The sequence below is a fragment of the Calonectris borealis genome, chromosome Z (genome assembly GCF_964195595.1).
Source record: "Calonectris borealis chromosome Z, bCalBor7.hap1.2, whole genome shotgun sequence".
Taxonomy (NCBI): Eukaryota; Metazoa; Chordata; class Aves; order Procellariiformes; family Procellariidae; genus Calonectris; species Calonectris borealis.
Window position 1 is genome coordinate 65,389,406 of NC_134352.1, and position 26,014 is coordinate 65,415,419.

General features: G+C 41.4%; 1 protein-coding gene across 1 annotated transcript; it reads left to right on the forward strand.

The window, feature by feature from the left end:
• The first annotated feature begins 59 nt into the window (after positions 1–59).
• Positions 60–26,014, forward strand: DEPDC1B (DEP domain containing 1B). The gene is made up of 11 exons (XM_075137376.1): positions 60–127; positions 799–1,064; positions 6,164–6,299; positions 8,572–8,699; positions 12,860–12,990; positions 14,021–14,068; positions 14,516–14,656; positions 22,629–22,795; positions 24,234–24,410; positions 25,079–25,264; positions 25,587–26,014. The coding sequence occupies exons 1-11, from the start codon at positions 80–82 to the stop codon at positions 25,746–25,748; spliced, it is 1,590 nt and encodes a 529-aa protein (XP_074993477.1). The 5' UTR covers positions 60–79; the 3' UTR covers positions 25,749–26,014.

Sequence of the window (26,014 nt, forward strand, 5' to 3'; positions counted from 1 at the left end):
GGCCCGGATTCAAACGGTCAGCGGGCGCGGCGCGTGCGGCTGCAGGTTTCCGTGGAGACGGCGAGGCCCAGCCGCGTCCATGGAGCCGAGGCTTGTCGGACCCGGGCCCTACCGCGCCACCCGGCTGGTGAGTGCTCCCCTGGGCTGGGGTACCCTGTCCCCGCCTTTGTCCCTCGTGTAGCCTTACTTCGTCCGGGTGGGGTCTCCGTGCCCGACGGCGGCTCTGTAGAGTCTCCTGGGTACCGGCCGCCTGTCTTGAGGCAGTCTGGCCGCCTGGGCCTGCCCCGCTGGCCGGGTCTCTGCGGCCCGAGGGCCGAGCGCCGCCAGCTCGGGCGGGCCCTGGGCTTGTCCCTGGTAGCTGGTCCCCGGTCGGGACCCTGCGGAGCGGTCTCCAACCGCCCTCTGGGTGTTGGTGCTCCCCACGCTGGGTCTGTGTGAGGCGGCTGGACCCGTGCGCCCCGCGAGACTGGGGCGGCGGCTGAAGCCGGCAGAGCGGAGCTTTAGTGCTTTTAACCCTTTTGTCAGGTTAAAAGCCAAGGGGAGGTTCAGGTTGTATCTGTAGAGCCGTAGGTAGTATGGGGCTCTAGATCTTTCAGCTTCCTAAATCTTGTGTTTGTTCTCAGATCTCAACTATCTAAAGCATAGTTTTAGATTTTTAATGTGCTTGTAAATGCAGATGATCAAAAAAGTACATAGTTCCGTGTTCAGATCTGTCTGCATTCTGATGTTGCTTTGTACAACTAAAATGCTTCTAGGAGAAGAGCTCCCATAACGGTTTGCTTTGTTCTTCTTCCCTAGTGGAACGAGATAATAGAACTTTTTCGTGCTGGGATGCCTTTACGGAAGCATCGGTGTCGCTTCAAAAGCTACGAGCGTTGCTTCAAAGCCTCGGAGGCAGTGGACTGTTTACATGAACTGCTTGGCTCTAATCAAAACTTTGGCCCAGAAGTGACTCGCAATCAAACGGTTAAGCTGCTTAAAAAATTCCTGAAAAATCATGTTATTGAAGATATTAAAGGAAGATGGGGCAAAGAGGACTTTCAAGATGATGGCCATTTATACAGGTAAATCTGTATAGGGTGACTGAAAAATTTTGGCTTTTGAAACAGGGAGTAATAACTCTTGTGTATTGGTCTTACAAATGTTTTTGTAGAATGCCTCTGAAAAAGTGTTAATGTGTCTTCCCTCCCGCTTCCTTTTAAAGACTTTATTTTCTTTAGTGATAGGCAACTGTTATGATTTAATGTTTGGCTTGGTGTTTGGGTTTGTTTGTTTTTTTCCTTGTTTGTTTTTAAATATTTTTGAAGGGCACTTTTACTGGGTTACATTCTATGAATGCTAACAAAAGCTTTTGCAGCTTTTACAAGGTAGAGAGTTCTGTTTGCTGTTGGTAGACATCAGGTTTGTCAGTGTTGGAAAAGTGCACATCAGGAAGACGTTGATGGAAGTGAGGATGCCATTGAGCATCCAACTCCAGTTGTTCTCCCTCTCCCCTAACCCCCTGATTATTTTGGATGCTGTTTTCCACTCCTCCTGAGAGAAGAGAAAGGCCTTGTGAATTTAAAAGTCACTCATGATATAGCCTTTTCATATACCTCTTGGGCTGTAGATTGAAATTAAAACAGGCAAAGTTTTATTTGCTCATCCTCAAGGATGCTTGCTTACCTATCCCTGTTTAGTCTCTCAACTGGTGGCTTGTTAACAGACGAAAAGAATTTTCTTTGTAATGAAAGCTTAGTATTACTGGAGTGGGTTCTTTGACCTTTTGTGACCTCAGTTAAGGTTTGGGTATCCAGAAGTTGCGGGATCTGAATTTGTACCATCTTGTAGTGTCCTGTTCATTGAAAAAGTAGTGTAAAAATGACCTTTATCTTAAGTATGGATCTGTAACTTATATTGTGGTGAGCCTTCTTCTGAGGAAATGGGAGCTATCTTCATACAGAGCAATAGGGAAAATAGGTCAGCAATAATGCTGTGTTTCTACTTATTATATATATTATTATATACTTAAAGAAATTTTATGTATTAATTTTTTTAATGATTTCTTAATATGGTCTTTGGAAAAATATATATAATACTGAATTTCCACTTGATGTGGGTGAAGTCAATTTTTCATTTTGCTCTGTGATCTTAACTAGTTTGTTTGTAGAGTGTGCCTAAGATTTTTTGCTGACCAGTCTGTACAGATATTGTTGTAAGTGCAGTTGTTCACTACTCTCCTAATTTTATTTATTAACTTGGAATACTTTAAAAGTAAGAGGTATATATGATGTAATTCTTCTACTTTGTCATGAGCAAACTTGGGTCAATATACTTTCTTATAAAAGAACTGTGGTTCATGTTAAACATACTCCAGTGCTGTTCAGTTGATTTACAGTCAGATTGGGTCAGATTTGTATTTAATTCCAGTAACAAATTAGCACTGATTCAACTTGTTCTTTATGATACCGCGTGACATCTTCAGTAAAAGTGGTAGCTGTTTTTTAGCCTGCCTTCTGAAGGAGATGACACTGAATGCTACAGCTTCCCTACCAAATAAGTTAAATACTCAAACCAGTTTCAATCAACTTTAATGAAAGAAATTTTAAATTATTTGCAGGGAATAAAAAATGAGTGTTCTCTCCAAACTTAGCTCCATAAATGGGAAATACTTTGTAACAATTAATCAAGAAAAATGTTAAATTTTAGAATCTGGGACTCAAATGCGAAGGACACAGTGTATCAAAGGAAGTGTATCTGAAAGTATTTTGAGAGGCTCACCCAAGAATATCTGTTGCTAAGTATGCAAAACCAATATATGTCTCTGCAGTCTCTGAGCTGAAAACGCCCGAAGGATGGGAAAATGTGCTAAGGAAGTATTATGTATGCTTGTCTTGTTCTTAAATTCTTCTCTGGCCATCTGCTTATGGCTGCTATAGAAGGGCAAGACACTGGGATAATTTAGCTATTGACTAGTTTAGGTTGGAAAACAGGCATGGAAGACAAGAAGAGCTGCAGAGGATCTTAGGTCTTGACTTTGGCCTGGAGAAGGTTAAATGTAAAGGAGTGGTGGGGAGTGGGCATTTTACTTGTTTAAACAGAGTTAGAAAAGCACTTAGGTGGTGGTACAGCATATGGTGGTAGGTGTGTTATTGGTTCGGTATGTTCCTAGCCCAGTCCCGCTCTGTCTATTCTCCTTAGGACAGCAATCCCTGCATGGTTTTTTTCACTATAGGTGCTATAGGTGTTAAGTACTTCGTCTCCTTTCTTTCTGGGCATCCATTCTGCCAAAAGATTAAATATGGGTTTTGGTAACTGCTGGTATTACGCTATATCTCTTTGGTTTGGGTTTGTTGTGTTTGTGTGGTTGTGGTTGGTTTGTTTGTTTGTTTTGCATTGGCATCATGACACATTCAAATTATTTTGTTCTTTCCTCCTTTGTATTTTCAGCCATGACTTTCCTGAGCTGCAGACTGTGGGAAGCTGCAGGCTGTGGAAGTCGGTTGGGTGAAATATTTCTGTGCTTTTCATTTTCTACGTGCTCTGCCTAATGATCTGCTATTGGACAGGACAGCTCTTTTGTTACAGCTATCTTAATGATGTTTTTTCTCCACCTCCCATTCAAAAGATAACTAAGTTACTAATTGAACATGTTTTTTACTAAAACTGCATGCCTTTCAGGCATCTTAAATTGGAGCCAGCTTTTTCCCACTGGGGTTGGTGCATAAATAAACTATGTATGCTATCGTTTTGGTGTTTGGCTTTAAGTATTAAAAATTAAGTATTAAAACATGCTTTTCGCCTATTTATAGGGCTAAACATCGGTTTTCCAGCCCGCCTTTATTCATGTATTTCATGTCCTGGCAGCTCCCTCTGGTGGACTTTCCTAATGTTACGTTGCGAATAAGTTTCTCACCGTGTCGGTACGGGTAGCAGCACAAGTCGCTTTTAATTCCACTGACAGTGCTTACTCTGGAAACCTCGATATGCTTCATACCTTTTCTATAAATTCCTGTGTTAATTTACTGTAACTGTACACTGTGGTGCACAGTTGTGTCACTCATTAACTTCGCACATAAGTGTAGTTACCTGCTCTTGTTCACTCCACAGAGTATGCAAAAGAGTTGTTGATTTGCCTGAGATTATTGGGCAAGTATTAAATGTGAAGGTGAGTACCAGTGTGGCTTCTAAAAATAGCAAAGACTATCTATCTGTGTATACTGAATTACTGGCTCCGTGTAGTCTACAGTAATAAATGAGAAGTTACAGTTTTGGAAGCTGTCAGGCTTTTCTGGAATCTAAGCAGTTGTATTAAAAGCAAAAGGGTTAGTACTCTTGCATTGCTAGTAAACTTGTGGGAATTCAGCTGTGTGGTACTTGTTATACCATTGATACCAATGGTAGTTGACCCTGTTCTCTATCCACTGCCCTGGACACAAACAGGTATCTCTACTTGCTCCTTGTATAAACTCCTAAAATTGGTGTTGCTGGCGGTAAACCATACTAATTTTGACATGTCAACCTTTGAATGCTCCTCAGTTGTTAGCTTTAGGTAACATTATTCTGTTCGTCATAAAATCAGAGGCTTTTTATTGTTCATCCAAAAACTTGGCTCTATCTAGGTCTTGCTGTAATGCTACCTGAAAAAGGGAAACACACCTCCTTTTTCTGCTTGGTTGAGAATCAGGGCAGCAAATGATATAAAGCTAAAAATTGTGAAGAACTGGAGGGGAAACAGCGAACTGTTGGAAATACTGTAAGGTAAAGGGAAAAAAGACTGCAGACATTTTAACATTAAACTCTAAGAAACAACAAATAGCTGAAAAATAGTGGAGAACACTCAACAGCTGAACATCTGCAATGTAATTTGGATTACTTTTAAAAGGCAGAGTAAGTCTTGCAGGATTAGTGCAAGGTGCTTATTACTTCTTCTCAGAGTTTGTCCGAAGGAAGTGATATCTCCCTGGATTGCAGATATTCTGCTGAAGAGCGTTGTGGAGTATGCCAAATGGACTCAGTGTGCGTGGTCAAAACCATAACGTGTTTAACTCATGCAGCATAACACTAGTGGACTAACAAAACTGCAACATAAAACTAATTTAAAAGCTAATTAAATTTGGAACTGCCTTGAGAGGATAGGGTGAAATTTTAGAGAAAACTTGAGAATTTCTTGAGCACGAGAATCTTTCCGGTAGGATATAAATGCATGTTCTCTGGCGGTGTACAAGCTCTTGTTGCGTGGTCACAGACATAACTGTGTTTACAGTCTGATTAAAAGAGTGAGTGAGGCTGAAGCAATTTCTTGAAGCATCAGAATCTTAGCATCTAAAACCTAGGAGTGCAGGCAAACAAGATCTGATCCAGGCCAGTGTGATGGTATGTTGCCATCGAACTGATTTGTCTTTCTGATGTGCTGCCATTAATCCCTTTGGACATGCTCTGACCTGGATTTGGCAGTAATTTAATTCTGGTCAAGCTGGAGATGTGACTGAGATGAATGTGATCTGGGATAGTTTGTTTTCCTTGTTTTCTGCAAGGGCTAGCTTAGGGTTTATTTCTGCTCATTTCTTCAAGGCACTTCTTGAAATGCCTTAAAAAATAAATGAGTTTCCTGCACAACAAGATGGAAAAAGACTCCAGAAAAGGTGGCTATGATCTTTGCACAGAAAGTACGTAAACACAGAAGAACATGGTAATGTGGACAAAACTTTGTGTGGACACTTGCATGCACACTAATTAAATCCAAGCATTAGTCATGTGACTTAATTGTGTAGGTTTGCTTTAGGAGATGCATGCTAGCAGTGGACTTGACATGGGGAAAATCTACCCACAACTTTCTCACCAAAATCAACATCTTCTAGTGAAGACATGAGTCGATTGTCTATGCATAGGCAGCTGGTGCTATCTGAGATGCATTGGGATATCACATATTTACCCAAGGCTCAGCTACGTCAAGGGAGGTACAAAGGACCTGAACTGTTCTGGAGCAGCAGATGGAGGCCAAACAAGACACTTTAGGATGTTTTACGTGTCACTCACCACCGGTCTTCAGGCAACTAAGTAGCACCGTGAATGTCCAAGGCATGTGTTGTATTTTTGCATGTGAAGTCCTACTACAGTTTTGCATTAGTAAATATGGAATAGGGTGGAGTTCAGAGGCATTAAAAATATTCTCTAATTTTAGATTTCCTCCTTCCTCACCGCTGAAGCCGTATCCAAAGAAACTTTCATGTGGAAAGGAAGTAATTAAATTTCCAGACTGGAATGAACCGAAGGCTGGCACTTCCCAAGAACACATCCCAGTAAAATCAGTCACAATGGTAAGATATTCAGTTTTCATTTCCCCAGATGTAAGCATCTTTGGAAAGCAAAACTGAACTAATGATCTCTTTGTTGTGGCACAAAATACTTGGTTATAAAATTAAATGCAAAATACTTTTATTTTGAATCTATGAAGTAAAGTTGTTCTTAACGATTTGCTGGGGTTGTTAGCTTTGAGCATTCTTTCTGCTACCGATTATGATGTCCTGAGCATCCTAAGTTCAGCATAGCTGTATTTGCCATTATGCTTGCACTCCAGTTTGCTCAAATTCCAATAGGGCATTTATTATACTACAAGACAAAACAGTTACTTTTCTGTCACTTACACTGTAACTCTTATTCAGACACTTCATGTAGCAGAATATATACAGTATTACTCCCTTCCTAGCTGCTATGAGGTTGTTAGTGATTCAGTTTCCTTTTTCATAAGGAATATGTTGTGGCTAAGGAGAAGTGGTCCTGGTTTTGTTGTTACCCTTTGTGAGCTTGGAGAATCATACTGCCCCATACTTACCTGGACTGATCCAGCCTTTGTAAAATTGTTGAAAAAACTGTTGCTTTTGTTAGTAAACCAAAATTGTATCAATTCTTGCCACCTGGTCATCTTAAAAACCTAGGCTTCTGGAGTTATGTATATTCTAAATCCTTCCTCTAGTGTATCTTGTGTGTATGTGAGTGTTCTCATATTTTGTGAACTCTTGGGACTTCTTTAATAATTTTGGCCTTTTTATTAACGCTTATCACTGCAGGACACTTGCCTTGGATTTCTTGGTGATCAATAGTCTGTTTGGAAAAGTAGCTCCTACTATTTTGCTGGGGGTAGCAGCAGCAGGACCCCATTTAGAGGGTCCTAAGTGAATGGTTATTCCATATTTGTAATCCAATTACTTATGTGCAGATTGAGTGCACCTTTCATGAACAGCAGGCTTCTGAAGAGGAGAAAGCACGGTTCTTAGAACTTCAATAGTAAGGAAGAAAGAAAAGATAATGCCAAAGACAAGTAAAGAAAATAGAGTATTTTAGCTACTGAGCAAGTATCTGCTGCAGTTTTAACACGTTACAGCCTCCAACTGTCTGCTCTAAATTTCTATCTAAGCATCCAGGCCTGATAAGAGTTAGCAAAAGACTGCCTATATACATCTGACTCAGATGCAACAGCATACAGTCTGGCATAGCTTAAAATCTTTCATTCGCAGTTTTGGTTAATACAGTGGACCATGAGTTGAAGTAACTGAGGCAAAGGAATAAGCTTCTTTCTGCTGGCTCTTTTATAGAAAGGTGTAGCTTCCACACCTTTGGAATTTTGAAGCAGAGAGGTAGCTGAAAGTGGTGGCACCTGAAATTGCTCCAGCGTCAATGAGAGCACTTATTGGCTTTGTATGAATTGATGGGCATGTGTCTGTGTGATGAAGTACTGATGTGGAAGACCAGATACTAATTTCAGAGGGTGCTATTTGTTTCAAACTAGCTCTAGTCTAGTGTCATGGAATGACAGACGATTAGTGCTTGGAGTAATTAAGTGCATTTCTGGAGCGCATTTTGTGGTTCGGTTGTGATCACAAGGAATATTGTTAATGTGCTTTAGGACTGCTCTGTGATGTAAATCGAACTGGGAATGATTAGGAGTTTTGCCTTGAGAAGTATGCTGCTGACACTGTATTGTATGTCTACCCATCGACACGTTGATGACAACCTTTAAGCATCGAGCTTGGATGTGAAGGTTGAGTAAAGGATAGTAGTCTCTTGCATTCTCTGCTTTACTTTATTCTGTTATAATGGTGGACTAGATCTGATGGGTGTCTTCAGCTGTAGCTATTTACTTTTACTTTCTTCATGTATAGAACCTGCTAATTAACTTAATGTTTAGTTATGATCCGTATATACGTTGAACATGTATGAATATCAGTCTTTGAGATCTCATCTAATAATTCTCCAGTAGTTTTTCCATAAGCAGATGTTTAATCTTAGAGTGGTAGTTCAAAACAAGTGAGTCTTAATCATGGAGAGGATCTGAACACAAGACTAGAGGCCATTGACTGCTGAACTTCAATGGCTATTCTGACACACATAATTTTTCAGCTTTGGACAAGTTACGTAACTGAGAAAAGATGCTGCATGTATGTGAATTCTAAATACTCTCTTGTATCCTGGAGACTTTACTGGAATTTAGGAATATTTAAAATACTTGTAATAGGGAGCGTGCTGTACTATAAATACTGTTTAATACTTCAAAAGTCACCAGTTAATGAGGAGTGTTTTTTCTGATTTCAGAACTCTGAGATGTGGTACAAGCGGCACAGCATAGCTATAGGGGAAGTACCGGCATGCAAACTTGTGTTCCGCAGAGAGCTAACACAAACAAATATAGAAGAGATATGGAAATCCATGACTTTGTCACGGTGAGTATATTTGTGAGTCATTTGCTGTTAGAATAAAACTGTGTAATAGGTAACAGTCTCCTCTGCCTTCTCTGGTAATGCTCGTAATTTCAGCCACTCACCTTCCATCTCTGCCATCAAAGCCATAGTGGCCAGACTAACTGTACCACTTGTTATTTTGCTAACCAATTCAGCAACTATACTTTGCAAAGAAACTTTCTTGTGCTTAATACCTTTTTGAATTTTTCCTGTTGCGTTATACAAGTCCTTTTATTGTGTGGGCTTCTTCTTGTTTAATCACTTTTTTCCTCAGTCTTTCTCTTTTTTTCTTTTTGCTATGGAATAGAAGCACTTCTGTAGAAGTGTGATACCATGAAACCTTTCAATGACAAGTACAATACTTTGTATGAGACAAGAAATGGAGTAGCTAACGGAGTGCAGAAGGCTTTGAGATTCAGATGTTCTTCACTATTTCCAAAAGGAATATCCTATGCAAAGTTAAAGGCATTCTTTAGACTATTTATGCAGAAGAAAAAAAAAATATACATTAGCTATTTTTACAGCTCAGTTGAGGCCTTACTAATGATTACTTTCACCTAAACCTAGCACATTATCTCCGTGTAATAAACTTGATGCCAAGGTGAGCAGCTCCAGTGCTGGCACAATCCGCAGCAGAGCACTCTAGCGTGGTGTACAGGGGGGTTTCCTCAACCGGGGAAGCCTCAGGGGAGCGGAGAGACCCGCTACCCGGAGCCTGCAGCTCGTGTGACAGCGGCTGAGGAGACCTGGGCAAGGCCAGGAGCAATGGCGGCCAAGCCCCATGCCCCCCACCTATAAAAGAAGCCCCTATGGAGCGCTAGTGGCCAGAGCGCCACAAGCAGGGTGGGCAAACAGGGTGTGGCATGGCAGTTTGCATGGCAGGGCACACAGGGAGGGCACTGTAGCTCTGCCAGCTCGACCAGGGAGCAATGGTATCCACCCAGAGAAAGCCATGGCCTCTCTAACCTCTGCACCTGCCACGACTGATGCAGCTTCCCAGACAGAGCTTCGGTGGGAACACGCTGCCACCCAGGTGTCAGGCTGCAGGCTGCGCCCTGCTCTTAGGCCAGTACCGGCTGGCAGCAGTGAGCACACCTGTGGGAGGTGCGCCCAGGTAGAGGAACTCCTCCACTTAGGGACAGAGCTCTGGGAAGAGGTGAGTAGGTTGAGGAGTATCAGGGAGTCTTGAGAGAGAGACAGATTACTGGAACCGCACCCTACCTTCCCTGGGACAGGCCTGTCAGGCAGAGAAGACACATGATATGAAGGATTCCCTATCCTCTCTCCACCTGGCTGAAAGCGTTGACTTAAGGGATGGGGGCAATGGCGACAAGCTCCTGCCCAGTGCAGCAAGCGCATCTCCTCAGCAACTATCCCATTTTCCCAGATGCCCTTGGTACGAGGCTCTGCAAGTGGAACTGAACAATGACGAGGACGATGGTTCATCTAGGTCGGAGGTGTCACCAAGGTTAAGTCGGCCTAAGCCCTGTGTCAAAACCGCTTCCATAACGAAAAAAAGCTGGGTCATTGTCATAAGAGACTTTCTTCTGAGGGGAACAGAAGGCCCAATGTGCAGACCAGTCTCACTTCTTAGGGAAGTCTGCTGCCTCCCTAGGACAGGTTAAAGATGTGAAAAGAAAGCTTCCTATCCTGGTATGGCCCTCGGGTTATTATCCGTTGTTGATTTTTTTCATGTAGGCAGCGATGAAGTTGCAACAAGAAGTCCAAGGGCAATCAACAGGACCTTGGGACGATTGGTTAAGGGATCAGAAGCACAAGTAGTGTTCTCCGCTACCCTTCCAATGCAGGGAATGATGAGGGAAGAAACAGGAAGACCCAGCAGATCAATACCTAGCTCCAAGACCGGTGTCACTGGCAGAATTTTGGGTTTTTTGGTTATGGGTCAGTGTACAGGACACCAGGCCTGCTGTCTCAAAGGGGGAAAAGGATCTTTGTGCAGGAGTTAGCAGGGCTTATTGAAAGAGCTTTAAACTAGATTTGAAGGGGGAAAAGGATAAAACCAGATTCACTAGAGGTAATCCTGGGGGCAGCAGGCCAATGTCTGAGGGACAGTGAGCTAGCGAGGTCCTTCAGTCTGCTCCACAGTGTGCTGAGTACACTGGAGTGCATTTGAAATATCTTTATACTAATGCGCACAGCATGAGGAATAAGCAAGAGGAGCTAGAAGCTTTGGCTCAGTCCCAGAGCTATGACATCATAGGCATAAGCGAAACCTGATGGATGAGTCCTGTCACTGGGGTGCCGTGATGGACGGTTACAGGCTCTTCAGGAGGGATAGGCAGGGCAGGCAGGGTGGGGGAGTGGCACTGTATGTAAGGGAGGGGTTGGATTGTATGGTGCTTACAGTTGGTGACGACACGGTTGAGGGCCTCTGGGTAAGGGTGAAGGGGAAAACAAATAAAGCGGATGTTATTGCGGGAGTCTATTATCGACCACCCAGCCAGGACGATGACACTGATGAATTATTCTACGAGGAATTAAGGGATGTCTCTAGATCAACCGCCCCCTTGTCCTTATGGATGGTTTTAACTTCCCAGACATCAGCTGGGAATATCACACAGCAGACACAAAGAGGGCCAGGAAATTTCTGAAGCATGTTGAAGATTACTTCTTGGTGCAGGTACTAAGGGAGCTGACTAGGAAAGGTGCCCTTCTAGATTTTTTGTTTGTAAACAAAGAGGGACTCTTTGGGCTAAGTGGTGATTGGTGGCTGTCTTGATCACAGTGACCATAAAGTAGTTGAGTTTCAAATTGTTGGCGATAGGAGAAAAACTGCCAGCAAAACATCAACCTTGGATATGGGGAGACCAGACTTTGGACTGCTGAAGGAGCTAGTTAGTAAGGTCCCTTGGGAATCCGCTTTTGAAGGTATTGGGGTCCGTGACTGCTGGTTGCTTTTTAAGAGCCATCTCTTAAGAGTGCAGGAGCAGGCAATTCCAAACTGTTGGAAGTCAAGCAAGTGGGCAGAAGGCCGGCTTGGCTGAGTAAAGATCTTCTTCTAGACCTTAGGTGGAAAAGGAAAGTGTACAGACATTGGAAGCAAGGACACATGGGAGGACTACAGAGATGCTGTTCACCTCTGTAGGGAGAAAATTTGTGTGGCCAAGGCTCTATTAGAGTTCAAGCTGTCCAGCACTGTGAAGGACAACAAAAAGAGCTTTTTTAAAATGTTAATAGCAAAAGGAGAATCAGAGATAATATTGCTTGACGAAGGCCTCACAGATCGATCCGGATAGATGAGAGAGCTGGGCAGTCACCAACCATATGAAATTTAACAAGAGCAAGTGCTGGATTCTGCACTTGGGATTGGGTAACCCTGGTTGTATGTACAAACTGGGGGACGAGAGGCTGGAGAGCAGCCCTGTGGAAAGAGATCTGAGGGTCTGGGTTTATGGCAAGTTGAATATGAGACAACAGTGTGCCCTGGCAGCCAAAAGGGCCAACCATGTCCTGGCGCACATCAAGTGCAGCGTTGCTGGCCAGTCAAGGGAGGTGATTGCTTCACTCTATGCCACACTAGTGCGGCCCCACCTTGACTACTGTGTGCAGTTTTGAGCGTCTCAATATAAGAATAACATCAAACTATGAGAGCCCAGAAGAGGGTGACCGAGATGCTGAAAGATCTCGAGGGCAAGACTTAGGAGGAGCGGCTGAGGTCACTTGGTTTGTTCAGCTTTGAGAAGAGAAGGCTGAGGGGTGACCTCATCGCAGTCTACAACTTCCTCAAGGGGGGCAGTGGAGGGGGAGGTGCTGATCTCCTCTCTCTGGTGACCAGTGATAGGACACAAGAAAATGGAATGAAGCTGCGTCAGGGAAGTTCAGGCTGGACATTAGGAAAAGATTTTTCACTGAAGGGGTGATCAGACATTGGGACAGGCTCCCCAGGGAAGTGGTCACAGCATGAAGCCTGTCAGAATTGAAGGAGCATCTGGACAATGCTCTTGATCATATGGTTTAGTTTTAGGTAGTCCTGTGAGGAGCAGGAGTCGATGATCCTTATGGGTCCCTTCCAACTTGAGATATTCTATGGTTCTATGAAATGAAGTATCTATCCTAATATTACATGTTTGCCTTTTTCAGATTAGATGATATGTGAACTATATGTTTATGTATTTTTACAGATTACAGAAGGTCTTGGGTTTGGATTCTCTGGATGAAGTGTTAGACACACAACTTGTGAACTCAAAGCATATAGTCCAAAATGCATACAATGTCAATAAGCAAGGCATTGTCACTTTAGAAGACAAATCAAGTGAGTATTTTAGAAGTTTTCATTTAACTTTTTTATATTGTAATTTACTAGTATGAAAAAGTATTCATTCTAATCTATACTAACATGTAGCATCTTTATACTTGGTATGACCACATCTATATGAGTTTTTACAAAGTATGCCATTGTTGTCGTCTGACATCCTAATAGCAAGAATCGGTGTTTATTCCATATTTCCTCTCTTAAACATATTCCTGCTTTAGCAGGGTTTAAAGATGAAGGTGAAAGAGCAGCAACTTTTCATTTATAAAGATAGGGATATTTTTCACTTCAAGCTGGATTTGTCACCCCAGCCCTTAACTGCCTGAACCGGAGTGTTTACATGAGGAAAATGTGTATTAAAAATTGGGAAAGAATCAAAATGTACACTGAGTGATGCTTAAAATTTCTTAGTTTTGAGTTTTCAGTCAATGTGTTTTAGTACTGGGTTTAAAACTACTTTGCACATCAGGGAGAAAGTAAAGCATCTTTGCTGCTGTGATATATCACTTACAATATTATTGCCATCACATTTTCCACAAGATTTGTAGAGAAGTGAAATATGAGATTGGAACCTGGTTTGCGAATGAAAACTCCTCCAGAGCATATACATTTTAAAGACAATTGGAGCACCTCAAGATATTAACCTCCTCTTTGCAGAAATGACAAAACTGAATGTAAGAGTGCTTTTCATCATCTTCAGTGCAAAGTAAACACTTCACTGTAATGCACTAGTGAAGGTGTGGCTGATTTTTGCAGGGCAGGTTAAGGATTTGCGATATGATCCATTTTGCTGATTGAGTTGTAAGAGCAGTAGGCATAAATGGTTGATACTGAGAATTGGAGGTACTAAGGTATAGTTGCAATTCAAGCTAAATCCTATATTAAGGTATAGCCTGCCTTTGCAATCAGTCGATCTACTATATAGGAGGAACTTCTTAAAGAATTTTCAGCTTCACTTTTATCTTACAGTTTAAAATTTTTCACAGTTTTTTTTCTCCTTTTAATTTCTGTCTGTTTCTCTCCTATGCAGAGGAACTACCTCACTGGATATTATCAGCAATGAAATGTCTAGCAAACTGTAAGTAAATTCAGGAGGGAAAAAAACCCCAAAACAACCCACCCCCTTAAAAATCAATTGAACTGACTGTGCCTTTACTACTTTATCAAATCCTGTTTATATTCACATTCAATATTTTTTCTGATCATTGCCTTAAACGAAGTTGGAAAAGATAAGCCAGCATATATTCTCTTGCCAGTGTAGCTTATTTCAATATATTTAAATATATATATATTGAAATATGTAAAGGTTTAAATATTCTATTCATATTTTTCCTCTACTATGGGTTTTCACTAGACATATTAGAACAATTCAACAGATCAATACAATCTCACTTATGTTTTGAAGAATAAGTCTACTTTTTGGGGTTTTTTCCTACTTGATGTTGCATTTTTATTGGCTGGAATAGAAAATAGTGATCTGGTTGGTGGCTGCAAACTAATTTTTTTTTTTTTCTTCCCTTTTCAGGGCCCAGCTGCTCAGATTTGAAGCAGCCTACATACTCAGGATTTGAAAGAGATGTCTTCAAAACTATAGTGGACTACTTTGGCCAGATGAAAGAACCTCTTCTCACATTTCATTTTTTTGATGTTTTTGTTAGTGTGTTAGGTAAGTAGTTTGGGATGTAATGAGAAAATTATTCTTTTGAATTAACTTCCTGGAATTAATTTACCATACCCAAATAGTATCACAGCTCATTTCTTTAGGACCTGTCCTGTCCATTCTACATAGAGAACAGTTTAATATTAAAATTTATTTCATATCACAAGGCAGTTTTATTTTTGTGTCTTTTTGATCACATTAGTTCAAAAGTCTTCCATTGCTTATCTTTATAATTTTTAAACGCCTCTGTTCATTGCTTAGCACTGCCACACCTAACAGATGGATTTTAACAGATTTTTCTTTTTTTACAAATGCCTAGGCATCTTAAAAACTCACATAAGCTTATAGAAATGGCTTGACTGAAATCTATATTAAAAAGGATTAGGGCTGTAAGGACCATTTTTAACCCTGGCAATATGACATGTGAAGGAAATTTAAATTCTTCATTGCTTAAACATAAAATAGACATTAACTAATCTAGTGCTTTAAAGAAACAATAGTTTAGTTATTAACTATAATTTTTTAAGGGTTCACATCATATCAGATTCACCTATCCTGTAGCTATATATGGCCCATTGAAAGACAGTAAATGTGAAAGTATTTGATTACATTTTATGGTTACATTTCACAAAGGAACAACTGAGTTCAAAAGTAAACATGCTTTGTAGCATGTCACTTCTCTGAGCTTCTTTAAGTGGGAACAAATTGCTTTTAATAAACTATTGAGATGAAAAAGGAATTCAGAATAACACTTTTATTTCTGGAATTTAGTATTTTTATACTTTGTTAGTTGACAATCTTGCTTCAAACTGAATATAGTTCCTTTTCTGACTTCTTAGACAACAGATATTCTTGATAATATCTTTAAAAATTCTTCCTCTCCTGTTTCTGTTTGCTTTTGCATTGTATTTCACTCCTTTCAGGTTTTTTAGAGTTTTATTTTGCAGTATTTCACAGATGTAAACATGAGAAGGAGAATGTTTATGTGGAAAGGAAAGGAAATCATGCAGTGTTTGAAAAAGACAAAAAATCATTTTGTGGTCTCTGTCACAAAATAATAATGGAATCCTTCCTGACTAATAAAAATAGATTTACACAAAAAAAATTATGGGGAATACAGGCTTGTTTTCCATCTCCATACTTACACAATTTACTTTAAAGTACTGGCAGTGTATGTTTGAAAATGTCATGTTTCTCTAGAAGTCTTGCCTAAACTGCCTCCTACAGACACCTAACACAGGTATTTGAATGCTAAAAAGCTGCATTTGGCCTTAGTGGGGTGATCTGGGATACCTGAGTCAGGCACCCTCACTGACCGGGGCATGGGGTTGGGCCAGATGATCCCCAGGTATCTTTTCCACTTTTTTTATAATTTAAGACTATGCCCCCTGTCTCGCCAGTAGAGGGAATTCAAGAAGACAATTCAGCATACCTGTGGTGAAGCCTAACTCTCCTTTTTGTACTCAAAACTACTTAAAACCAGTAGTAAGAAAACAAACAAGTAAATATAAATCAGAGATGCCTGATCTGTAGTTTCAGTAGCAAGGTCTTCTCTAACCTCTCAGACTCTCTTCTGAGATTTGATCTGTGATTCTTGGGGGCGGGGGAAGAGGGGGAGGAGGAAGGGATTTTTGGGGGGTTCAGCTCAGAGGGAAAGGAGAAAGTTTTCGATTCTGCTCAATATGTAATTAAGTCTTAACAATAAGGCTAATGTACAGACCATTGTGAAGCAGTAGGTAAATGTAGAGGATAATGCACACTCCATAAAATACTATTTTGTAGTAAGTGTCAATGCTAGTACTGAATGTTGTCTGTGAAGCAGTAATTGCTTAGCAAGTTGTGCGTTTACAAAATGTGGAAAAGCAAATCCATATCTGCAGTTGCATCTGTAGTTTTTTTAATGGAGTACGGCTTGCTAAATTGGCAATAATTCTTAATCTTAAGACATTTGCAAACCAAGATTTCAATCTTTGAGTCTTTGACTTTTGATATTGCTACCCTCAGGGAATTACAGCCTTTCCACAGTGATTACACGACTTCCTTCTTCCTTCAGTGGATAAGCTTTCTGTTTAGTGGAAGACTTCAGGAAACAGCAAAGAAAGTGTTATCAGATTATATTTTTAGTCATCTGAGGCAGTGATATGATTTGTACATGTCTAAAATCTCTACCTTAAAACCTTAAAAAATATTTGCAGAAATCATAGGTGGCTTGTGTATCCATATCAAGATGCCTCACTTACTTCTGTTTTCGAATGAAGACTGTCTAGAGCACTTATCTTCTAAGAGGTTGGCTGAAATTAGTTTTCAGAATAGCTAAGAAAATAGGACTAAAGTGTCAGTGATCATCAGGTATTTTACTAACTTGATAAGATTAAACTTGCTCTTTGCACAGGTTATAATAATCCTTTATGTATAAATCTCATTAAGGTTAATTATTATTTCTCAGGGCCTCTTCTAAATCTTCCAAATCTGCCAAATCTTCCTTTGAAATTAGAAAAAGCTTTGCTTTGAAAATGAAATTAACTACAGTGCTCTACCACTCTTTTCTTGGAATACTGTCTGTTTTGGCTGCCCTACTGCACACTTCTGTTCTTTTTTTTAATAACAAACATCTTCCACTTTTTACAGTGTGGAATTGACGAGCATGGAGGATGAGGGGACAGCAGTGGATTATGTTTATGTTGACTGTAGTAAAGCTTTCAACACTGTCTCTTACAACATCCTTACAGGCAAACTGAGGAAGTACAGACTAGATAAGTGGATAGTGAGGTGGACCAGAAATTCGATGAATTGCTGCGCTCAGAGGGTTGTGATCAGCGGCACAAAGTCCAGCTGGGGGTCAATCAGTAGGCTGATAATGGGGCCAGTAGTGGTTAACACTTCATTAATGACCTGGATGGTGGGACACTGTCCTAAACAAGGACAGAGTGCCCTAAATAAGCGTACAAGTAATACAAAATGGGGAAGAGTGGTTAATGCAGCAGAGGGTTGTACTGCCATGCAAGGGACCTCGACAGGCTGGAGAAATGGGCAAACAGGAATCTCATAATGTTCAACAAAGGGAAATGCCAAATCCTCTCCTGGGGAGGAATAACCTCATGCACCAGTGCCTGCTGGGGGTGACTGACTTGAAAGCAGCTTTACTGACAAGGACTTGGCAGTCCTGGTGGCCACTAATGTGACCATAGCCAGCAGTGTGTCTTTGTGGCAAAAAAGACCAGCAGCATCCTTAGCTATGTTAAGCCAGCAAGTTGAGGGAGCCAGCAAGTTGAGGGAGATCTTTACTCAGCACTAGTTGGTGAGTCCAGTGGAGGGCCACAAAAATTATTAAGGGCTTGGAGCATCTGCCATATGGGGAGAGGCTGAGAGCAGGGACTGTTTAGCCTAGAGAGGAGAAGGCTCAGGGAGGATTTTATTAATGTGTATAAATGATTGATGTGGGAGGAGTAAAGAAGAGGGAGCTAGACTTAGAATTGTATCATAGAATCATTAAGGTTGGAAAAGACCTGTAAGATCATTGAGTCCAACTGTCAACCCAACACCACCATGCCCACTAAACCATGTCCCTAAGCACCACATCTACACATCTTTTAAGTACTTCCAGGAATGGTGACTCAACCACTTCCCTGGGCAGTCTGTTCCAAGGCTTGACCACTCTGTTAGTAATTTTTCCTAGTATCCTTGGCACAACTTGAGGCCATTTCCTCTCGTCCTATTGCTAGTTACTTGGGAGAAGAGACCAACACCCACCTCACTACAACCTCCCTCCAGGTAGTTGTAGAGCGCGATGAGGTCTCCCCTCAGCCTCCTCTTCTCCAGACTAAACAGTCCCAGTTCCCTCAGCTGCTCCTCATAAGACTTGTGCTCCAGACCCTTCACCAGCTTTTTCTCTGGACACGGTCCAGCACCAAAATGTCCTTCTTGTAGCAAGGGCCCCAAAACTGAACACAGTATTCGAGGTGCAGCCTCACCAGTGCCGAGTATGGGGGCACGATCACTTCCCTACTCCTGCTGGCCACACTATTTCTGATACAGACCAGGATGCTGTTGGCCTTCTTGACCACCTGGGCATACTGCCGGCTCACGTTCAGCCGGCTGTCAACCAGCACCCCCAGGGCTTTTCCTCTGGGCAGCTTTCCAGCCACTCTTCCCCAAGCCTGTAGCGTTGCCTGGGGTTGTTGTGGCTGAAGTGCAGGACCCAGCACTTGGCCTTGTTGAACCTCATACAATTGGCCTCAGCCCATCGATCCAGCCTGTCCAGGTTCCCCTGCAGAGCCTTCCTACCCTTGAATAGATCAACTCTCCTGCCCAACTTGGTGTCATCTGCAAACTTACTGAGGAAGCACTCGATCTCCTCATCCAGATCGTTGATAAAGATGTTGAACAGGACCGGCCCCAGTACTGAGCCCTGGGGAACACCGCTCGTGACCAGCTGCCAACTGGATTTAAGTCCATTCACCACAACTCTCTGGGCTTGGCCGTCCAGCCAGTTTTTTACCCAGCGAAGAGTGTACTGGTCTAAGCCGTGAGCCACCAGCTTCTCTAGGAGAATGCTGTGGGAGACGGTGTCAAAGGCTTTACTGAAGTCCAGGTAGACCACATCCATGAGCCTTTCCCTCATCCACTAGGCAGGTCACCTGGTCATAGAAGGAGATCAGGTTGGTCAAGCAGGACCTGCCTTCCATGAACCCGTGCTGGCTGGGTCTGATCCCCTGGTTGTCCTGCACAGGCCTTGTGAGCACCCTCAGGATGAACCGCTCCATAATCTTCCCCGGCACCGAGGTCAGGCTGACTGGCCTGTAGTTCCCCGGATCCTCCTTCTGGCCCTTCTTGTAGATGGGCTTCACATTGGGAAGCCTCCAGTCGTCCTGTTAACTAGGACTGCTGATAAAGGGAAAGTGGTTCAGCAAGCTCCTCCGCCAGCTCCCTCAGTATCCTCGGGTGGATCCCATCTGGCCCCATAGACTTGTGAGCGTCTAGGTGGTGTAGCAGGTCATTAACTGCTTCCTCTTGGATTATGGGGGGTTTATCCTGCTTGCTGTCCCTGTCTTCCAGCTCAGGGGGCTGAATACCCTGAGGATAACTGGTCTGACTATTAAAGACTGAGGCAAAGAAGGCATTAAGTACCTCAGCCTTTTCCTCATCCTTGGTGGCAATGTTCCCCCCGCATCCAATAAAGGGTGGAGATTCTCCTTGCCTTTCTTTTTGTTGTTAATATATTTGTAAAAACATTTTTTGTTGTCTCTTACGACAGTGGCCAGGTTGAGTTCTAGCTGGGCTTTTGCCTTTCTAATTTCCTCTCTGCATGACCTAATGAGATCCCTGTACTTTTCTTGAGCTGCCTGTCCCTTCTTCCAAAAGTAGTAAACTGTCTTTTTTTTCCTGAGCCTCAGCAAAAGCTCCCCGTTCAGCCAGGCCGGTCATCTTCCCTGCCAGTTCTTCTTACGGCACATGGGGACAGCCTGCTCCTGAGCTTTTAAGACTTCCTTCTTGAAGAATGTCCAGCCTTCCTGGACCCCTTTGCCCTTCAGGACTGTCTCCCAAGGGACTCTCTCAACCACTGTCCCAACCAGGCCAAAGTCTGCCCTCCGAAGTCCATGGTAGTGGTTTTGCTGACCCCCCTCCTTACTTCACCAAGAATCGAGAATTCTATCATTTCATGGTCGCTAAGCCCAAGCCGGCCTCCGACCACCCAGTCTCCCACCAGTCCTTCTCTGTTTGTAAACAGCAGGTCAAGTGAGGCACCTCCCGTGGTAGGCTCACTCACCATCTCTGTCAGGAAGTTATTTCCACACACTCCAGGAACCTCTTTGACTGTTTCCTCTGTGCCGTCTTGTATTTCCAGCAGATATTCAGTAAGTTGAAGTTCCCCATGAGAACAAGGGCTAGCGATTGTGAGACTTCTGCCAGCCATTTGTAGAATGTTTCATCTGCCTCTTCATCCTGCTTACGTGGTCTATAACAGACTCCCAGCAGGATATCTGCCTTGTTGGCCTTCCCCCTCATCCTTACCCATAAGCACTTGACCTTATCATCGCAATCATTGAGCTCTATACAATCAAAACACTCCCTAACATACAGAGCCACCCCACCGCCTCTCCTTCCTCGTCTGTCCCTTCTGAAGAGCTTATAGCATCCATTGCAGCATTCCAGTCAAGAGAGTCATCCCACCGTGTTTCTGTGATGGCAACTAAGTCATAGCTGTCCCACTGCACAATGGTTTCCAGCTCCTCCTGTTTGGCGCCCATGCTGCGTGCATTGGTGTAGATGCACTTGAGCTGGGCCATCGATCTCACTCCTAACATTGGCATGCCACCCCTAGGCTCATCTCTGGTGAGCCTGGTTTTATCCCCTTCCCCCTTCGAACCTAGTTTAAAGCCCTCTCGATGAGCCCCGCCAACTCATGAGTGAGAATCCTTTTCCCCCTGTGAGACAGCTGAACTCCATCTGTTGCCAGCAGGCCCGGTGCCATGTAAACCTCCCCATGACCAAAAAAGGCAAAATTCCACTGATGGCACCAGCCTCTGAGCCACATGTTAATCAGGTGTGTTTTCCTGTTCCTTTCAGTATTCTTCCCGGCCACTGAAGGGATTGAGGAAAACACTACCTGTGCTCCTGATCCTTCAACCAATTGCCCCGGTGCCCTGAAGTCCTTTTTGATCGTTTTTGGACTTCCCTCCGCAACCTCCTCACTGCCAGCCTGTATAACCAACAGCGGGTAATCATCAGAGGGCCGCACCAGACCGGGGAGTTTCCTAGTAACGTCTCTAACCTGGCCTCAGGGAGGCAGCAGACTTCCCTGTGGGATGGGTCTGGTCGGCATATTGGGCCCTCTGTCCCCCTCAGAAGGGAATCGCCTAGGACAATTACCCTCCTTTTTTTGTCTTAACAGAGGCAGTCATAATGCTTTCTATCAGTGATATCCAATAACAGGACCAGAGGCAATGAGCACAAACAGAAATACAGGAAACTTTATTTATACATAGGAGAATAGCTTTTTTAATTGGAAGGTGGTCAAACACTGGAAGAGGTTGTCCAGAGTAGCTGTGGAATCTCTTATCTTTGGAGATGTTCAAAACCTGACTGGACATAATCCTGGGCATCTTGCTGTAGATGACCCTGCTTTGAGTAGGGGGAGAGGTCTAGATAATCTCCAGAGATCCCTTCCAATGTCTGTAATCCTATGGAAAAAAAAGAAGTGTATGTCTTTGTTGTGTCCCTTGTTCCTTTTTTAAGAGAAATTACTGTTAGACTTCAGTCATGCAAATATTTTGCTCCTGACTTCTGTTTTGTTCTGATACTAGTGCTATTTAGGCAAATGTGTAGGAGATGCTTCCTTCACTGAGCCTTAGAAACACAGAAGATGACATTTTGGTGGTGAGACCTCTTTATAGGTACCTAAACTACTATCAGATTCTACTGTGCCTGTCCAGTCTTCAAATATCTCTGCCATGCTCACGTTCTGTGTTTTCTCAAGAGTTTGTTAAGTAGAATTAGTCATAGATTTAACTTCTATAGGTGTGAGGGACATGTCAGTAGTGTCATGGCTGTCATTGATGCATAAGCACATGTTTTGTTTAGATTCTCTCATTGTTGCCCCGGACTTTTTTATGTGGTTGCTACATCTGTGCATACATCTTAGTTGTGTTTAGAGCTGAGGGATATAAAAGAGCAAAGGATGAACCAAAATGTTGTAGTTTTTCATGTCTACTAATATCTGGAGTTGTTGGTTATGATTATTAATATCTCCCAATGCATCAGAAGGAAATCTTGTAAATACCTAAACAAGGTATCCGGTTCTAGTAGTAGTCCAGTTCCAGGGATATCTTCCTAGTCTCTTTGGGGAGTGGAGTTCTAAGGCAGTCTTGATCGAGGAGGAAAGGAATATGGGGAGACAGATTTAGAAATGTTATGTTAAATGTTATGGAAATACATAATTGAGAAATGTTGCCAAATCTTCTGATTTTGTATAAACCAGGTCTGCTGCAAAAACACAGCAAGGCTGTAGAAGCTCTTCAGATATCTTGTCTCCTGCTGCCACCAGAAAATCGGAAAAGACTGCAGCTGTTGGTGAGGATGATGGCAAGAATTAGCTTTAACAAGGATTTGCCACCTCTTTCTGAATCAGTGAGGACCAGAACCTTGGTACGTATAGCGTAAGGCAAAAGATCTAGGCAAAGTTTTTGGAGTAGCACAGATAAAGGATTCTTACTGGAGAGGGTACACAAAATACAGTTTGCTTGTTTGAAGAACAGTTTGTCTATTCTAACTATCTGGAAAGCTACTCTGAATTTGAATAAATTGGGATTTCTTGGTAAGTTGTGAGCAAATGAAGAATTTGCTCAGAATTTGGAGGAAATCATCACTGATTTCACTATTGAGTAGAAAAAAAAATACAGTAGATGAAGTCTCTGGTGTTCTTTATCACTGCAAACAGTGTGAGAGAAACAGACTGCCTGTTTCAGTCATAGTTAGAAATATGTAGCTGAATGTTTTGATTTACTTGTTCTCAGCATTTAAAAAAAATTCCTACCAGTTTATTTCAGTACTGATTTTTTTTTCATCACTTAACTACAGGAATGTCTGAAAGTAATTTTAATTAGATTTTGACAAAGCCCTAGTTTTTGCTAATGCTCTTTCTGTAGGACTACTTGTAGAGTTATCACTGAAGTTTGCAACAGCATGTTGTTACAAGTTATTAGACATAATTTAGCAATTCCGACTGGCTAAGGACATGTATTTCTTTTGGTTAATTTTCAAGTTTTTTGCAAGAAGGGCAACAGAAAACTCAGCTGTAAAGCCACTCCATAAAAATCCTATAGTAGCATGCATAAATCTAAATTTGTTCCATAGCAATTAAGTTTTTAATTAACTATTAATAGTATTTTATTAAAATAATTAAATTTTTGACTGCTAAAGTTACAATTTAATTAACTGTAAATGGTCTTTGATTAAAATAATTATGTTATAATCTAAATGTTATTTTTAGAAGCGAATCCTTTACAGTTGAAGTATTTTGTACTAAGTTTTAATTCAGCAATGTAGTCTATGGTACATCACAGAAAACCTTGATTGCCTTCTGTGCTTTTAATGTTAGAAGTGACTGGTGCACAGACAGAAAACTCTTGTAACTAAATGCTTGATCATGAGACTACATAAAGTGAGTTGGACCTGAAATTTGGTTTGATGATTTAAAAATAATGGTATTAAGTTTTCCCTCTGGCGGTTAACTTCTATTAAATTCCTGTGTTGTTTTTAAAATCTCTGAAATACTTGTGCCCTGTTTAACTGGAAAAGCCATATGAAGTGGCTATTTGACTAAGTCTTGAGAATAAAATGGAATTCAGCCATTCTAATTCTAAAGTCAGGGTTAGATTATATGAGGCAAGAGCCATCTTCAGTCAACTCAGATAATGTCACTGTACACAATACACCTTTTTTTTGTTTATATTGATGCATTGGAAGTACAGTAAGTATTGTGCTGTTAAAATCTTTTTTCTAAAAGATCACTTTTTAAATACAGTCTGATTCCCCACCCCTCAAACACAAAAATACACCATAACAGTTTTTTTTTTTTCCTCAGATGGTTCAAGCATTTTCCCGTTGTATACTCTGCTCAAAGGATGAAATAGACTTGGATGAATTGCTTGCTGCTAAACTAGTATCTTTTCTCATGGACAATTATCAAGAGATCTTAAGTGTTCCTTCTGCCTTAAAATCTTCTATAGAGGAACATGTTATACATCTCCAGAGAGTACAAGTAGGTATCTATTGAAAAAAGCCTCTTATGTCAGTGTGCTTCTAGATCAAATTTATCCTTTCTGCTCCGAAGTTCAACAGTTCTTAAAGACTTTGTTCTGCCTCTGCTAGCTTATGAAGAGCTAATTAATTTTGACTGCTGATATTCAACCATAACCATGTATTTAAATGAAACTAAGAAGATCTTGAATGGCTTAGAGACAAGAGCTCTAAAATGTGTTTTCCTGTTGGTCAGCACTATCTTCTCCATGGAATGGGCAAACTATGTTTGTGGTAGTGAGGAAAACTGTGATTGGTTTAAAAAGTGTTTCCATTAATATTCTGATTTTCTTTTAGAGCCATGCTTACTTGCTTAACTTTTTTGTAACCCTTTCTGTTTCCTGATACCGTATTTTGTTTTGTTCAAAGCTGCTTTTTAGTTCTTCCTTCTTTAATTACTACTGAAAAAATAACTTTTAACTTATTCCAAGAGTTAAATAGGCTTCCTTTGTGTCACATTTTTTGACTTACTAGAACTCACTCAATTAATGCAGGAGATAGGAGGTACAATTTAGGGTCTTTATTCCGTATCTTCTCTACTTAATCACTTCAGGTGGTCAATTTGATTAAACCATTTTTTGCAAATTTATTGCAGAAAACATAGCTGCTCTTTTTTTACTCTTTCGTCAGATAAAATATGCTGGAGCTGATACTGATGCAACTTTTCCTCCTCCATCATTTTGTCACCAAATCAGTACAGATGAATTTGAATACCAAAGGGCAAATGGCTCTCAAGAACCACTGGCAGCTTTATTGGAAGAAATTGCAATGAATAAAGAAATATCTGTGAAAGATAAGAAGAAAAAGCTCAAGAAAGTAAATAAAAATTCCTCCACAGTCTTTAATTTTAACTTAAAAAGCTTTATCAAGACTTAGACATGTGGTCCTCTAGAGGAATATGAGATTTAAAATAGTGGGTACTCTTGGGGATTTCTAACTTTTTAATCATTTGGAGTGGGGGAACTGTGATGAATCAAGTCATATTAGAAAATATTACCTAATTCTCTATATAGAGATATAGAAAGTCCATTAGAGAAATAATAATTTTCCTGCTCCAGAGGTGGAGGTTGCACTTTAATAGTTTTTTCATATTATAAGTTTGAGTGAATTCTTCATTTAAATTCATGTATTTTTCTAGTTTCAGAAATCTTACCCCGAAGTGTATAGAGTACGATTTCCTACCCCTGAAACCGAAGCGGTGCTATTTCCAGAAAAAACTAAACAGAAACCACCAATACTGATGTGGGCCTTAAAAAAGCCTTTTCAACCATTTCACAGAACCAGAAGCTTTCGGATGTAAATGCTTCGAAATATATCAGCGAACTGAGTCAGAGCATATTATCAATGGATCTTATGCAAAAGGAGCCTGAGCAGCATGTAGTTGCTCAAAAAACTACCGGAGATACTGCCGAGATGGTGGAAAAGGTCAAAAGAAGAGGAAGGTATTGAGATGGTAGAAATGTGAGCCATTATCAGTATTTTTGTAAATCATTATTTTTTTAAATGTCTGTTATTAAAAAAAAAACAAAACAAAACAAAAGGAAAAAAAAACAACAAACGCCAAAA